General features: G+C 38.8%; 1 protein-coding gene across 2 annotated transcripts; it reads right to left on the bottom strand.

Annotated features, from left to right (window-relative positions):
- Positions 1–113: 113 nt before the first annotated feature.
- On the bottom strand, positions 114–14,826 carry LOC120415968 (CCHC-type zinc finger nucleic acid binding protein). Of its 2 annotated transcripts, none has more exons than XM_039577612.2 (3): positions 14,669–14,826; positions 13,882–14,289; positions 114–4,117 (listed from the first exon to the last, which is right to left on the bottom strand). In XM_039577612.2, the coding sequence occupies exons 2-3, from the start codon at positions 14,111–14,113 to the stop codon at positions 3,867–3,869; spliced, it is 483 nt and encodes a 160-aa protein (XP_039433546.1). In that variant the 5' UTR covers positions 14,114–14,289; positions 14,669–14,826; the 3' UTR covers positions 114–3,866. The 2 variants fall into 2 exon arrangements, with proteins under 2 accessions (XP_039433546.1, XP_039433547.1); XM_039577613.2 differs by having other exon boundaries at positions 13,882–14,292; positions 14,669–14,815.
- Between the last annotated feature and the right edge of the window lie 2,162 nt (positions 14,827–16,988).

The raw sequence follows: 16,988 nt of genomic DNA, 5'->3' as shown, positions 1-16,988 counted from the left end.
CGCCTTCGCCCTTCTCGCACATGGTCAGGGTCAGAACGTCGGGCTTCCTGAGAGTTTCGAGAAGACCTCCTCTCTGCTCTGGGTCTTCTCGCGCCTTCGCTGATTTACATCTTTTTGTTTTGTTTTTTGATAAGTACCTTTCGAAACAATAAACAAAAGTTCTCCGATCCATTTTCGCCTTCGTCTTGGTTTTGAGCACTTAGGAATTAGAATTGTACGCGTTGCAAGCGCGCGCCACTGTCCATTTCGCCGTAACTTTGCCAAGGTTACTTTGTTTCTTAGCTATAACTTCTTTTTTTTTAGCTCTTCGACCTGGCCACAACAACAACACGGAAAACGTGCAGTTTTGCTGAATGAGTGTGAGTTTTTTTTTGTTGTGTGTAAAAATATCGTCCCGTTTGCTCTTTTGTCTTCAACTTAATAATTTTTTAAAAGGTACTCTTTGCATTACATTTTTGTATTTTATTTTTTTGTTTGCTCTCCCGCCGCTTTGTGGACATTTACTTCTTCTTCTTGTGTTCTGTCCTAAAGTTTACAGTAAGTAGCGTAATTCTCCTGCTTGGCTGTCCCGGTTGTATAAAAAAAGAACGTAGTAAAACTATAGAAACAAATCGAGCGTCGTCAACGTTATCATAAAACGATAACCCACAAATAGTACTTCTTCGTAGTATATTTTTTGTTTGCTTCTTCTGCTCCTCCGGGCATTTTCCGTGTTATTTGTTACACATTTTTTTCTCTGTTATTGTAAGTTTTGCTCTGTTTAATAATTAACTCAGCTTCGTGTTAACACTTTACTCTGCTTATCTCTTTCTCGTTTTGTTACAGTAGTACTGGTTTTTAGTGAATATTTTGTAAACGCGAGGACGGCTAAGGAAACGGTTTTTTTTATTCGCCGAACCGAAAACTCTCCCGAAAGTGTGTTTCCCAATAACTTCATCATATTTTATAAAATGTATTTTTTTCACCGTAGAAAAAACAAAATCCTCTCGCTCAAGCTTGAGACACTTTTGCCCAAAGTGCCTCACTGTACTCCAAAAATTAGAGAAATCAAAAATACAAAACTTTGGAATTCTTCACTCTTTTTTTTTTTCAAATTTCGCTGCTCGTCTCAGTTTAGTAGTTCGATTCAGTTTGAGTGTGTTTTAAATCTCATCTCAATCCGTCTGCTTGCTCAAGATTTGGCTGTTATCACAGTTTAAAAAAGAATAACATAGCTTGAATCGTGTGTTGTGTTGTTCTCTTCTACCTCTCTTCGTCGCTTTTGTTTCAGTTGTGTGTATTCTCTCATCCTCCCTCGTTCTGCTCGCTTCGCTTCCTTTGATTTGTGTGTGTCTGTTTCTGTGTTAGTTTCGCTAGTGTTGACTTCTGCTCTTTCATCTTGCATTCGCTCTCATTGCCTTTTTTTTCGTTTGGTTGTTCAATCTTTTACTCTCTCTGTTTGATGCCTTCTCTTCGCGTTTCGCTCCTCTATCTCTCTCTCTATTGTGAGTGTGGTTGTTGTTACTTCTGCTGCTTCTTAATTTTTTGTACGATTACATTTTCTTGATTTCTTTAATATATAGACGTTTATCGACACTAAAATTTCTTACTTGGTTTGTTTTTTTTTGTTTCTCTTCTTGTTTAATAGATTTTGCTTGTTTTTTCTTCTTTAAGTTTATAATGTTTCAATCAATTGTATTTAGTAAATATTTTGTTTTAGACTAATACGCAAAGATCTATGACTTTTTTTTGTTTTGTTAAATGTTTTACTTCCAATAACGCTTTAAATCTTTTTGTGTTTCTTTCTATGCGGAAAGGTGAGGACAAATATAACCAAAACGGCGAAACTTGCGCTCGGGTGGTTCCGGTTTCGCACTCACGAGGGGGACACAAGCAGGGCCAAGCGGTCATCATCTTCGTCGGAGACTTACCTGATAAAACTAGCGACACCTATGAAAACTTTCGCACAGGGAAAACACTCAGTAGATGCAAAATCCAACATGAATCTCTTCTTGTAGATCCAGATCTTGACTGTATCACTAATCTTGATGAGTTCCGCTCCGATACCTTCCTTACCAGATGCTTAGTAATTCTTTAGCTTTTTGATGGTATCGATTCTGTTCCGTTCGAATCTTATTCAGATATCAAGGTTTTCCGTAATCCGAAGTAAGCAAGATTTCCAGCTGGAATACAAGTCTGGATCTCTAAACTGGTTGTGAACACTGTGGAACTGTCATTTGGGCTCTGTTTACAGCGGCACACTGGGGTCCCATACATCAAGGTTGGCACAGTACTCACAACGGTGTCGGCAGTTACCAGCGATCCCAAGTACACGAACTCGTTCACTTACACATAATGTCAATGTCGTCGGCATAAGCAAGTAGTTGAACTGACTTGTTGTAAATCGTGCTCCTCGTGTCTATACCCGCGCTTCGCACAACTCTCTCAAAGCTGCTGTTGAACAGCTTCCCGAGTCTGCTATGTAGAACTGGCGCGTTTCGTTAGAGCGATACAGCTGTTTCACGTCCGACAACCAACCGGAAAGACCGAAAAACCACCCCAGCGCAAGCTCAGCGAGTCCACAATTTTGTCAATGGGAGGAAAGGGGGAACACCTTTAAGCGCAACTAACCGAACTGGGTTCCATTTTCAAATGTGACTTTCTTTTTTTTTGCTTTGCTGATTGAAAACTGCAAACAAACTCTAACGCTACGATTATGAAAACGCAACACTACATTTTGCGCCGTGTTTGATAGATAAATACAAGATGTTAGGAAATGAAAAAATAAGAAAAAAATATATAATGTAGAAAAAAAAGTCTTTACTCAACTACTTTAAACTTCTTACCAGCAAATTACCCTCAACCGTAAAAGAAAAAAAAAAATGATGAAATAAAAAAAACGCAAAATTTTAACCTTTCAGCGGTTGATTTCTTCCTTGATCTGGGTTTTAATTTTTTTTTTATTTAGAGCTCTCCAATATACGAAATAGTGTGTGAGTGTATATTTTATCAAACGCTTTCGCTTCGTACAGTTTAAGAGAACATGAAAGAAAGGGGGAGGGAAAAAAACAATAAATAGCATAAAACGCTTATGTTTGAGAGAGTGTCTGAATCAATATAGATTTGTATCTTCCTCGCGAGAGACCCTCCTAAATTGTTTGCCGCTTCTGCATTAATGTTTTTTTTTGATTTTCAAAAAAAAAAGTTCATTCGTGAAAGTGTGTGTGTGTGAGTGAGTGTGTGATTTTCTTCTTTTTTTAAACTTCTTCATCAGTTATCTGCAATCAATATTGTTCAATGATCATCATTTATTATAATTTGAATCGTGGTTTGCTTGCGTGAAGGGTGGCAGCGGCAGCAGCAGCGGCCGCGACAGTTGACGGAGCAGCGTATGACCCCACCACACCGGTGGCACCTCCCACACCGATGGGACCGCCCCCCGCAAGGTGGGCCCCAATCGGGGACGAAGCGCTAGTGTTGTAGTAGCTCTTCTGCTGTTGTTGTTGCTGTTGCAGCAGATAGGCAGCCGCGGCGGCGGTAGCGGAATTGGTGCCGATCGATTTGATGGTACTTTCGGCGAATCCGCCCGCCGTCCCGCCGCCGTACGGCGGCTGTAGGTGTTGATGGTGAAACGGGTTGATCCCACCAAAGAGAAGCTGCTTTTGCTGGTCCTGCTGCTGAACGCAGGACACCGTCTGGGGATTGTTGTTGTTGTTGTTGCTGCTGCTCTGCAGCGGAGCCATCCGGTGGTAGTAACCGACCTGGCCGCCGTTGTTGTTGATGTGGTTCAAACTGCTGCTATTGCTGACGATGCTGTTGTTGTTGTTGATGGTGTTTGCTGTGAGACCGCTGCTGCTGGCGCACCACGACGACGCATAACCCGACTTCTAATCGCGGCCCTTGTTCTCTGTGCAGTCGCGACTCAGGTGGCCAATCTTGCCACAGCTGTAGCAGCTCTTGTCCCCGGTCGGGCAGTTCCGCGAAATGTGACCACTCTTGTTGCAGTTGTAGCAGGACACGTTCAGGTCCCGATCGCTCTTCTCCGGGCAGTTGCGGGCCAGGTGGCCGCTCTGGTTGCAGTTGTAGCAGCACGAGTCGTCCGGCGACAGGCTGCACTCGCGCGCGATGTGGCCGCTTCCTGTTGGGTTTTAGAGGGGAGAAGAAGGGATGGGGGAATCGATTAGGATAGGTATCTTCTGAATCTACGCTACCGCCAGGTTTTTTGTGGGCTCTAGTTTTGAATCTAGGAGTTCGAAAACTTGAATGGCAAGAGTACCCAAACCTCTTTTTACTCCAAGGAACCTTCCACTCCACCGGAGCAAGCTTGGTTTGGTGTGTGGACAGGGAGATGACTCCTACACCCGGAATGACCTATCGTCTGTACAACAACTGATAGAAGGTGCATCGAACCCAGGCTGACTGGGTTAGAGGCAATCACGCTTGCAACTACACCATTGATCCCGACCGCGTACTGGCTCACACTCAAACGCTCGGGTAGTCATTTGACCCCTATTTTTTTTCTTAAAAATCTCATAACTTTTGGTGGAATTGTCCAATTTGGATGCTTCCAGTTTCAAAAGATCCAGATTTGTCTATATTTTAAACTGTCAGATGGGGGACAAAAATGATCCACTTTTACCGAAGATATTCCGGATTCCGTTGGGGTACCTCGACCCTCCTATTTGGGGTTCGGGTAAATTAAACAATAACTTTTTCACAGAACAATGCCGGAAATGATGCAAAACTTCAAGGCATCACCCTAATACATCATCCTGCAAAAATAATTGACATGGTTAAGTCCTACGGGGCCCCGGAGCCGGTTCCAGTTGGGGACCCTACCTGTTACGGTGCCCGTTTTGCATCATTTCCGGCATTGTGGGTCGGGGTACCCCAACGGAATCTGGATTTGAATCCATATTTGTCCCCCATCTGACAGTTCAAAATATAGACAAATCTGGAACTTTTGCAACCGGAAGCATCCAAATTGGTCAATTCTATCAAAAGTTATGAGATTTTTAAGAAAAAAAAATAGTGGTTAAATGACTACCCGAGCGTCAAAAACCCAGTATCCAGTATCAAAAACCATGAAGTTTGATACCCATATTGCTCAAACTCGTATGGTTTGGTAAATGTTCCCCAACGGAACATCTCTGAGGAAATTGGCCACCCCATCTTGTAGCAAATTTCTGTGGTCCGAGAATCTCGGGGCTTGGGTTGCTTTCTGCTCCAGACCAACTGCTTTTCGACCAACTGCTTCTGGGCCTCCAGGACTGACCGAAACCGAGGGTTTTGTTGGCCTAAAATAGAGACGTATGTCCCGCCTCCCGCCCCTTTGCACAGTTTATCTCATACCAACGTCATTCGCCTTTTGTTGATCGTAGTGTTGAATCTTCCATGCAACAGTAAATTGTTGCGTTGCAGGCCACTTCCCAAACACGGAGAGGAACTTTCAGTAGGGGCAGAGGGGGGCAGAATGGACCACCCTTGGTTTCTGGCTTTAGAATGGATTTAGACCAATTGTAAGGCAAGGGTCTTATAAAGAACGTCAAATAACATCACCACACCGAAAACGACGTTTGAATTCATTGTATTTTTCGAATTATGAGCAATAATGTAAAATTATTGACAAAACCACGCAAATGTTGTTTATTTCGAGGTTCTTAAATAAGCTTTTTCGAAAGTTAGATTGTTTGAAAAAGTTTGTTCAATGTTTATTATGTTACCAGGAGCTATTACGAAGGTAATCAAACAACAACGGAACCTTCAAACCATTTAGAGGCTTGGTGGTGGAAGTGTTAAATTTAAATCCACTTGGGGGCAGAATGGACCACCATTTTCCTGCCTTATAAAAACAATCAAAACTATGAAATTTTGATTAAATGGATTATGTCTAACTTCATAGAAACTATGTTAGAAAGATCCCTTAAGTCATTTATTATCTCCCTTCAACGTTTTTTAGAAAAATTGGCTTGTTTTCTAAGGTGGCCCATTCTGCCCCGCATCCTGGAAAACTAGTCGAAAAACTTTTTTTTTTAATTGCCTAAAAAATAGTTTTAAGCTAAAAATTTGTATCGACCAAGTATACAACATTGGAGGGAACATCCCAAAGCATAAGCCTACTACACTGGATTCATAAATTTGTATGTTTTTCTATGGTTTTTGGCGCATTTTACTTAGGCGGGCTATTCTGCCCCCCTGCCCCTATCTAAATCGTCACAAAAATGATTTTTTTGCGATTATTCCATCCCTGGCTAGGGCTAAAAATTTATGTTTAAAATCCGGTCACTTCGGTCCTCTTGGTACACACGGATTCCCGAACAACCATGTCACATCTATTTGAGAATGTTTCCCAATCAATACATTTATGAAAAAATCGTTCTTTCCTCATTTTTTTTTTTTTTTTTTTTTTTTTTTGGGAGGGTGGTCCAGCCGCACATCGTTGATGTTGAAACCTCTAAACTGGGCCCTCGTCCTGTCACGTCCGTCTGTAGTCTTGTCATACATTACAACTAGAATCAGATCTGCCAATGAATTAGTACACTTCGACCAAATAAACACTGACGCTGTATGGATCTGAATCTAGAATAAATGTACAGGTGTGTTTTATTCATAAGTCCAACTTATTCAATTATTCATTTAAGTCCAAATGTTCATTTTCTAACTACTTTAGATTGAAAATCTTAACTTTAATCTAAAATCCTCTAAAATTAATGTCAAAACTAAACATTCCTTTAACTGTTGTAGTACTACTTCTATCAAAAACAATAAAAAAGTTATGAACTGATATACAAATAGGATAGAAACCGCGATTTGAAAAAGAAATGACCATTTACGTCAAAAGATCCGTAGTTCCTCGATTCGCAACAATGGTAGATACAATCATAATCCGAAAACCGTTAGTTCAACAGATTAACGAATTTTGTCTGATATCATTACATTATTGATTGATCGAGACTCTATGGACAATTTGACATAAAAGAATGCCTAGTATTCTACATCAATCACAGTTTATTGACAGCATTACTTTAACTTAACAATTGCAACTAACTTTAACATCAAAAAGATTTGGAAAGCATACAGATTTATTTTAAATGCTAATGCTAAGCAACAAATCAATTGTACTATCCTAAAGTCCCACCTAAATCCCACATTGTGATAGTGAAAAAGTCACAGAAGCAGCGGTGTCTTGTGCAATTGTGATATTTTCACTATCGGAGAACTACCTAGTTCACGAAGACAGCTTATCGGTCAACGCTTAAGCCCTGGGGCTGCGCCAAAGCGAGTTCTCGTAGCATGAAGTGGTGTCCATAGTGCTTATAAAAAAGAATATATACCCAAATTTTAACTAATGCACTAGGATCAAATCATGCCCCTTGACTTTACAAGGCCCAGGGATGAAAAAATCGTTCTTTCCTCATAAAACTATAAAAGAACGCCGTTGATCAATGATAATCAACGCGTTGATCAACGCCGTTCAAATCAACGGCTTCGTTGACGTTGACGTTTAAATCAACGATGGCTGCGATTACGTTTAAATCAACGATCAACGACAGCGATGATATAAACGCCGTTGATTCCAACGATTAACAGCATTGGTTTCTACAGCCCAGTTAAACAACGCCCAGTTACCGGTTATCGGACAAGTACTGTGCCTAGAATGCATATATTGGCCACCGAAAAAGGGCTTCCCTAACACGGATGTGTATTTCAAGTACCTAGAGTGTATCGAGGAATTATAAGAGCAACATTTAATGCAGCTTGGGCTGCTCCTTGCTCCAGGTCATCTGCTTCCAGGTCTAGGGGTTAATCACTTCGAGTAGGGGCAGGGGGGGGGGGGGGGCAGAATGGACCAGGGGGGCAGAATGGGCCACCCTTGGTTTTGGGCTTTAGAATGGATTTAGACCAACTGTAAGGCAAGGGTCTTATAAAGGACGTCAAATAACATCATCATACCGAAAACGACGTTTGAATTCATTGTATTTTTCGAATTATGAGCAAAAATGTAAATAATTGACAAAATCACGCAAATGTTGTTTTTTTCGAGGTTTCTAAATAAGCTTTCTGAAAAGTATGATTGTTTGAAAAAGTTTGTTCAATGCTTATAATGTTACTAGAGGTTACAACCAAGGTAAACAAACAACAATGGAACCTTCAAATCTATTAGAGGCTTGGTGGTGGAAGTGTTAAATTAAATTCCACTTGGGGGCAGAATGGACCACCCTTTTCCTGCCTTATAAAAACAATCAAGAGTCACGAAATTTGAGCTAAATGGATTATTTCACTCCTTGTAGCTTCACAAATCACGTTTAATGCAACATTAGTTGATTTTTTACTTGTTTTGATGCTTATTTGTAAAAATAGTGTCTTATTTCAACATTTTAACTTTATTTTCAGAAATGTTTGTTTTGTTAAGTGACTATTTTTATAAAAGTTGTCTAACTTCATGGAAACTATGTTAGAAAGGTGCCTTAAGTCTCCCTTCAACGTTTTATTAGATGAAATGGCTTGTTTTCTAAGGTGGCCCATTCTGCCCCACAAGGTGGTCCATTCTGCCCCGCACCCTGTAAAAGTAGTCAAAAAAACATTTTTTTTAAAGTGGCTCAAAAATAGTTCTAAGCTCAAAATTTTCATCAAGCAAGTATACAACATTGAAGGGAACATCCCAAAGCATAAGCCTACTACACTGAATTCATAAATTTTTATGTTTTTGTATGGTTTTTGGCGCATTTTACTTAGGCGGACCATTCTGCCCCCCCTGCCCCTATATCGCATACGAGCCGGGTTATATTGGCTTGGAATGTAGACGTATGCACCGCCCCTTTGCGTCGGTTATCCCTTGCTTTTTGTTGCAACTGTGTTGAATATTCCACGCAATAACCGGCTCCGTGGCTTAATGGTTACGGCTTCTGTCTCCCAAGCAGAAGGTTCAGGGATCAAATCCCGGTCGGTACATTTGAAATTTGGAATCAGAAATTTGAATATGAATAAAAACCAAAATGAATCAGGTGGGATTCGAACTCACATCTTTGGATTGGTGGTCTGGGACACTAAGCAGTTGGCCATCAGAAGGTTTACACTCTAGCAGTGAATTGATCCGTAGTGTTGAAACATGTTATCTTCTCATATTAAATACGCGCTGATCCCTGATTTGCCTGAGGGGATTGGAAGTCTAAATATAGATCGAGTTTCCTTCAGATGCTTGCTTCTATGTTTAGGCGGGGCCGAACAATGCCCAGCGACCTCGGAATTGGACCGCAAGGAGCTCTGTCATTCTGAAATGGGTCGTTGGAAGCAGCGCGAGGGCTGTCACCACCTAATACCCGGGACTGAGATAAGCTGTATCAGCATTCGGAATATACACAGTCTGATACAAATTATACTTTCCCATAATTTCGCTACCGGTTAGCGGGTATTGGATTGGACCACACACACACACACAACTGTGTTGAATATTCCACGCAACATGACCTGTTGCGTAGCATACCACTTCCCAAACACGGACGAGAACTTCAAGTGCCTAATAGCAGGATGCAACACGATAAAGCGACATTTTCCAAAATTGTTGGATTGACACCGCAGATAGAGCTTTAAGACAATGTTCTTTGTCAAAAAGTGAGCATGCAACTCTTCATTGTTGATTTATCTGAATATGTTGTTTGGATAGCAGAAAACTGCAAAAGTTATGAGAATAGGTCGAAAGGTTTAACACGGCATCATTTATTTATATAAAACTTTGCCAATTGATTCCTTATGTCCAAAGTAGCAATTTTGCATCAATAGTTTCTCCATCAATATGAATTTTGAGACTGTCCATAGAAAAATGCTCGGCAAATACAGGGTTGTTACGGACGGCGCGGATCGCGCGGATGGCGCGGATGGCGCGTATCGCGCAGATCTGGCGCGGATTTGCTGGCTAATTTTGTTCAGGCGCGGATTTCGCGCGGATAGCAATTTTCATAAATAAAATAATTGAGAACGATAGAATTTCTTCAAGTTACAAAGGAAAATATTATAAGCAATTAAATAAATTCAATCTTTTTCTTTGAGTGCAAAAACATCAATTTCTATGAAGTTGTTAATGAAGAAAATTTTCTTCTGAAAATTATTCATTGTTTTTTTCTTAATACGAATCTTCAAAATAATCTTCAAGGAGCGTTAATTTTTCAAAATGTATTGAGATTTCTTATATAAATTTTACATAACATTACAACTCATAATTTTTGTTAACATTTGCTTACCTGGTTTAAATATTTTTCTACAATTATTCACATGATACATTTAAATTTTATCTTCTGACTCATATTTTAAACTTTTTCCAAAGATTTAGACATAAGGATGTACTTAAATGATTCTTAGGGTATGTTCCGGATGGGATTTAACCCTTAGATTTTTTTTTGATCGGTACAGGGTTCCAAAGTTTCCAAGGAATTTTTTAATATAGCATACAATAAATATTGAGTGAGCATATTAATTACAATTTCAAAATTACAAAATTCGAAAAATTACAGAATTTCAAAAAGCTTTAGATCTTTTTAGATTTTTTAAGTTTTTTCAATCTTAAATTTAAATTTTGAAATTTGTGGTATTAAAAATTGAAAGATTCTGTTGCCACTCTGATTTGGGTAGAATTGGTTCTACTCCCCCCGGGTGGCAGTGCGTGGCCGAATGGTTACGCTGTCCGCTTTGTAAGCGGATGATTCTGGGTTTGATTCCCATCTGCTGCAACCTTCCATCGGATGAGGAAGTAAAATGTCGGTTCCGGCCTTGGTTGTTAGGCCGTTAAGTCATTCCAGGTGTAGGAGTTGTCTCCATGCCATAAGTACAAACAACACACCAAACCAAGCCTACTCCGGTGGAATCACTGGCGGCGGTTGGACTCGCAATCCAAAGGTCGTCAGTTCAAACACTGGGGTGGAAGGTTCCTTGGAGTAGAAAGAGGTTTGGGTGCTCTCCCCATTCAAGCCTTCGGAATCCTAGATTCGAGCAGAAACTTGCAATAGAGACCACAAAAGACCCGGGGTCGTTTTTTTGGTTCTACTCCCAATTATCAAAACATGACGAAATCCACTTAGCAATCTGCTAAAATCTCCGTCTAACATTGAAAATTTCAGAATTTACATATTCAATTAAACAAAAAAATAGAATTCATAAATTTAAATTGCCAAATCTTGCAGACTCAAAAACGCAAAAAGAAATATGAATTCTCACATTGAAAAATTACAAAAAAAAAATTAACATGGATTTTTTAAGTTCTTAATTTTTTAATTTTTTAAGAAAGTTCTTAAGTTATTAATTTATAAAATTATTTAATTATTTATTTATTAAATAATTAAATTATTTAGTTATTAAATTAAAAAAATTATTAAATTATTAAATTATTAAATTATTAAATTATTAAATTATTAAATTATTAAATTATTAAATTATTAAATTATTAAATTATTAAATTATTAAATTATTAAATTATTAAATTATTAAATTATTAAATTATTAAATTATTAAATTATTAAATTATTAAATTATTAAATTATTAAATTATTAAATTATTAAATTATTAAATTATTAAATTATTAAATTATTAAATTATTAAATTATTAAATTATTAAATTATTAAATTATTAAATTATTAAATTATTAAATTATTAAATTATTAAATTATTAAATTATTAAATTATTAAATTATTAAATTATTAAATTATTAAATTATTAAATTATTAAATTATTAAATTATTAAATTATTAAATTATTAAATTATTAAATTATTAAATTATTAAATTATTAAATTATTAAATTATTAAATAATTAAATTATTTAATTATTTAGTTATTTAGTTATTAAATTATTAAGTTATTTTATTATTTGATTATTAAATTATTAAATAATTGTTTTTTTGCCATTTTCTTAGTTCGAATCATTTTCGGAGTCATATTTTAGTTTAGAGAAAGTTTAAGAAGAAAATTTGGTGAAAATTATCAAGTCCCTATATTTTATTATTTGGTAATTTATTTTAGGGTTTTAATTTTTTTTAATTTTTGTATTTAATTTTTTTCCTAAATTTGTTTTTAAAGCAACGATATTTAAAGTGTTACAAAAAATTGCTAATATTGTTTCAGAAATGGCAGAAAAGATTCCACTTGGTGCAGGTGGGATATGAATCCACAACTGATCAACGGATCAGTAATGCTTTCTGTATTATTCTTTTTTCGTTTAAAATTTTATTCATTATGTTACTCTCTTCTATGTTTGTCGCGATTTTTTTATATGGCGCGGATTTCGCGCGGATTGGGTTTTGGGGTCGGCGCGGATCTGGCGCGGATTTTTCTTCGACTTTTTCGTAACAACCCTGCAAATATTCGAAAAACTCTATCTTGAGAAGGATCGGTTTGGTGTCGTTGGCAAAAATGTAAGACTATTTTGAAAAAAATAGTTGCACTCCAAAAAGAATTAAATTTAAAAAAATAACTCGATTTAGTAAATGACGGACGGATTGTTTTTGGTGAAGTTATCATTCTTTTCAAATCTAGTTTTTTTATTAGGTCCTATTATGAAACACAATAGCTTATTGGACCCGTAAAAAATAGAGACCCTAAATAGGGAGACTGGCCAGACTTTGCTAAATCGATCTGGCAACGTAAGTTTTGTGTTTGCCAACACTGCCAAGTTTTGCTGGGAGTAAAGGCAAATGCTCGTTTGGATACGTCAAACTTGCGTCTGTTTGGGTACGTCAAATTCACATCGACCAGTCTCCCTATTTAGGGTCCCTAGTAAAAAAAACTCTTGACATCTGGATCAACATTTGAAAAGGACGGTACGACATTGCTCTTACGGCACTTCATTATACGCGATTAAATGGGACAAAAGGCCCTTAAGAGCAATGTTGTACCGCCCCTTTCAAATCATGCTCCGGAAATAGTGGGTTGAGAAAGTTTGAAAAATACCCTCGAAAAATTTACAAATAGCAATTTTTGAAAGTTTACTTCAGTCAAAGAGACAACAACTTTATTTTTGAATCCATATATGAGAAAATGCACTATAACTATAAAAAATCGCCAAAGGCAGCACTGTGTTGCGTAAAAAGTTAGACTTTTTATCAGGGCAAGGAAGCATAAGAAAGACAAAATAAAACTAAATAAGATAAGTGCAAATACAAATAATAAAAAAAACATACAACAATAAAGTTAAGATTTTAAGAGAACAAAATAAAAACAAGCGAGCCAAAAAAACTAAAAATGTAGAAGAATTTTGTCGCATAAAGAACACAAAAGAGAAGAAAAATGTTGATAGAAAAAAATCTTGAACTTGACAATCTACGCAATAAATCTCGCAAAAAATCACAATAAAAAACCCAAAAATAACTTTCGAATGTAATTTTATCAGCCAAACAGAAAACAAAAACAAAATCTCGCCTCTCCAACCCCCACAAAAATTCAGCCAGAGTTGGGCCAATCAACAAAATCGCTCTCTCTTATTTTTCCTCCCTCTCTCTATCTCAAAACAACCCCACACTTTTCGCTGGCAGCACTGGCCGCGTCGTGGTCGGCGCCACCGCGCGCCTTCAACGTCGTTGAAAAGCCAACGACTTGCGAGTGCACGCGGTAGAGCGGTCCGTTTCCTGCCCTGCCACTCTCTCGTCTTTTCTCATGTGCCGGCACCGTCACGTCACACAGCGCGGCCTGCTGCGTTGTGTCCAAGTCGTGGACGGGTGGAAATTTATGTGCATTTTGCTGGGAATCGATAAAAAATGGCTTCCAAGGTGACTTGATGCAAAATTTCGAGACAGGAGGGGTTAAATTTCAATATTTTTAATTCGCGTGTCGAGAGAAGGCTCGGCTTTTGGGAGGACATTTGCAATTTTGATGGTCAGACACGAGGTGAAAGTTTTTTTTTGGGGCAGAAACTTACCGTTACAACGGTAGCACCGGTCCAGGTCCTCCTTGCAGTCACGTGCAAAGTGGCCCATCTGGTTGCACTTGTAGCACTTCTCGCGGCGTCCGCCACCGCCTCCGAACTCACGGCGCTCGCCGCCACCACGGGGTCCGCCGGGACGGCCACCACCGCCGCCGCCGCCAACGTTCTGGCAGTCGCGGGCGTAATGGCCCGGCCGGTCACACTTGAAGCACGTATTTCCAGACATTTCTTGAAGGTTGCTCTGAACTGTCTCTTGTCTGCTGCTAAATTCCGTCGTCGTCGTCGCCTACTTCGCCTCTGGAGATCTTACGGTTCCTGCCTGCTGCTGCTACTACTTCCTGCGCCACACAACTCCTCTCTCTCTCCTCTTCTCCTCACCACACTCCTTCCGACTCCTCTCTCCTGCTGACACCGGTTCCAAAAAGGGGGGAGGGGTTCACCAATCCAACATGGAATCGAGGGAAGAAAAAGCAATATTTTAGGAAGGAACTCAACCCGCACACGTTTTTCGCCGTAGTCTTGTTTTATTCGCACTAATTTCTTGAGCTCGGAACTGCCAACAAAAAGGAAAAAACCACGACGCACTAAGGAGAAAAAAAAATCAAAATGTCGATTTTTCACTGCCCACGGGGGGGAGCCCCCACGAAAGTCGCGAAATTTCAACCGGAAGTTACCCCCTTTATTCCGCAAGCAATCCGAGTTATTCCCTCAAAACACCCCCGGAACCACACGCGATTTTCACCGGTGCCAAATCCGGATTCTCTCCACATACACGGCCTACCTTTTAACCAACCGCGAAACACGGTCCGCTGGCGCACACAAAAGACGGCCTCAGCACTGCTTCTGGTCTCATTCACGATTACACACTCGAATGACGTTTTTCGGCCGCGTTCGTGTGGTGCCGGCGCGGTAGAAAAAGCAGGGCGGCCAGTTTTGGCGAGAGCGAAAACGAGAGAGAGGGCGAGCATTTTGCGCAACCTCGCGAGACAAAAAGAGAGGGGAAACTGACAAGACGAGCCGGTTGGCAGTGCTGTCAATAATAAGCTTGTTGTCTTTGTGTAAAATCTAGGTTTCTAGAGAAAACTGTGGCAGTATTGAAATTTATAGTTCAACGACCTTACAAAAATTCCCGCCGGAAGTGAAAAAAAAATGCTAAAAATACAACCAAATCTTCAAAATCTTATTCAAAACTGTGTATCAGAAATCATCAACCACGATTTTGGCAGCACTGCTTCAACCCCCTCGCTCTCTCTCTCTTGCTCTCTTTCTCTCATCTTTCGTCTCTTGCTTGTGCATCGAACTTCGCGAGAGCGAAAATAATATTGCGCTCTCCTTTTGATTTGCGTGCTTTGGCGGCGGCGGCAAACGCGAGAGGGCAGATGTGTATCAAAACAAATGAAGTGCAACTGCACAGGTAGACCGGCTTGACAGGGGTTGCTTCCGGTTTTGGTGTTGTTTGGTGGACCGGTTTGACAGACGGATTTAATTTTGTTGTACCCCCTACTTGAGGCACGGTGGGAGAAATTGAATTGGGTACTAAAGCCCTATGTCAATTTTTATGTACAACGGTAAAAAACACGATTAAAAACCATTTCTAATCACTTTTTTTCATTTTAACGCAAAATTTTTTTTTGACAAGACAACATTTTTTCGATGGATCTACTATGGTCCCCTTGGAACGAGCTGTCAAGTAGGAGCTTTTCTGTCAAGAAGGACCGCGCGGTTAATTTTTCAAAATTGATTTAAAAATCCATTTTCAACTCTTTGTGGTCGTACAAAGGGTCATTGTACTCAGAAAAATAAGCTTTATCGCTGTAAACAATAATATCACCAATCTAAGCTTCATTTTAGGACCCAATTGAATTGAATTTATTTACTTTTTTAAGGCAGGAAAAGCCACCAAGGCAGTGGCACCAAAAACCTACTTCTTTATGTAAATACATAATACAAAACATAAATACATGAGTAACAAAATACAAATAACACGGCTGGACCCAGAGCTCCATCTTCGCGAGGAGCTCGGAAAAAAGGAAATTAGACAACAATGTTTCGAAATTTTTAAATTATTTCAACCCGTTAATCATTTTTGAAGAAAATTGATCTTCGTTCTAAAATGTTCTACAATTTAACGAATTTAACGAATTTCTGCACCAAAATGAATCAGCATGTGCCGGTCGTTGCCTTCTTGAAGCCACAGAGAAATTTTCGGTCTAAATCAAATGTGTTTCAAAATTTATATAATTTTGTGGTACAATCATTGACTTCCTAGATACCATTGATTAATGACGATTTCCATAACTTTACAAGGAATTCGGTAATCGTTACCAAAAAGTATCACCACATTTACGGTACTATTCTAGACAAATTGTTGAAGGAATTTTGTCAAAATTTTGATAGCGACGCAAAATTTATACCTTTGAACTAATCATCATGGCAATGATGGAAGTCTTCTCATTAATCTATCGAGAAATTAAAAGTGCAACATGGAGTTAAACTTTCTGATAAGCTTCTGTGAAGTTTACTAAGACAGCTGTGAACGTTTCACTCCATGTTACCGGCTCACATTTCTCTTTTGAATTCCTCGTTATTTTTGCCTTCCTCACCTTACTGAGGAAAGGCTATAAAATCACTCGAAAAATGAACTTATTAATTTGACCTCGTAGACCAACCTTCACGTATACATATCGACTCAGAATCATGTTCTGAGCAATCTCCGGACTGGATGAACGGATTTTGACTGTATTAGTCTCATTCAATCCGTCTTGGGGTCCCATAGGTCTCTATTTAAAATCAGCAAGTTTAGTTAAGTACTTCAAAAGTTATGCTAAAAAAACGATTTTGGCGTATGTCCGTAAGGTTGTAAAAAGGGTGGTTTTTGCAAGAAAACCTATCGTGTTATACATTTTCAGAAAGGTATTAAAAAGACGTTTCTAATGAACCCAAAACATTGAAGATCTGACAACCCTATCAAAAGTTATTAGCACTTAAGTGTTATTTATACACTTTTTGGAGGCCGGATCTCAGATATTTCAATGAAAATGATGTCCGGGTCCCTTATGCGACCAGTCGTTAGTTGGATAATCGAAAGACCTTCCAAATGA

Source organism: Culex pipiens, chromosome 2 (genome assembly GCF_016801865.2).
Source record: "Culex pipiens pallens isolate TS chromosome 2, TS_CPP_V2, whole genome shotgun sequence".
Classification (NCBI taxonomy): Eukaryota; Metazoa; Arthropoda; class Insecta; order Diptera; family Culicidae; genus Culex; species Culex pipiens.
Note: the sequence above shows the minus strand (reverse complement) of the source record. Positions and strands in the feature narration are given on the sequence as shown.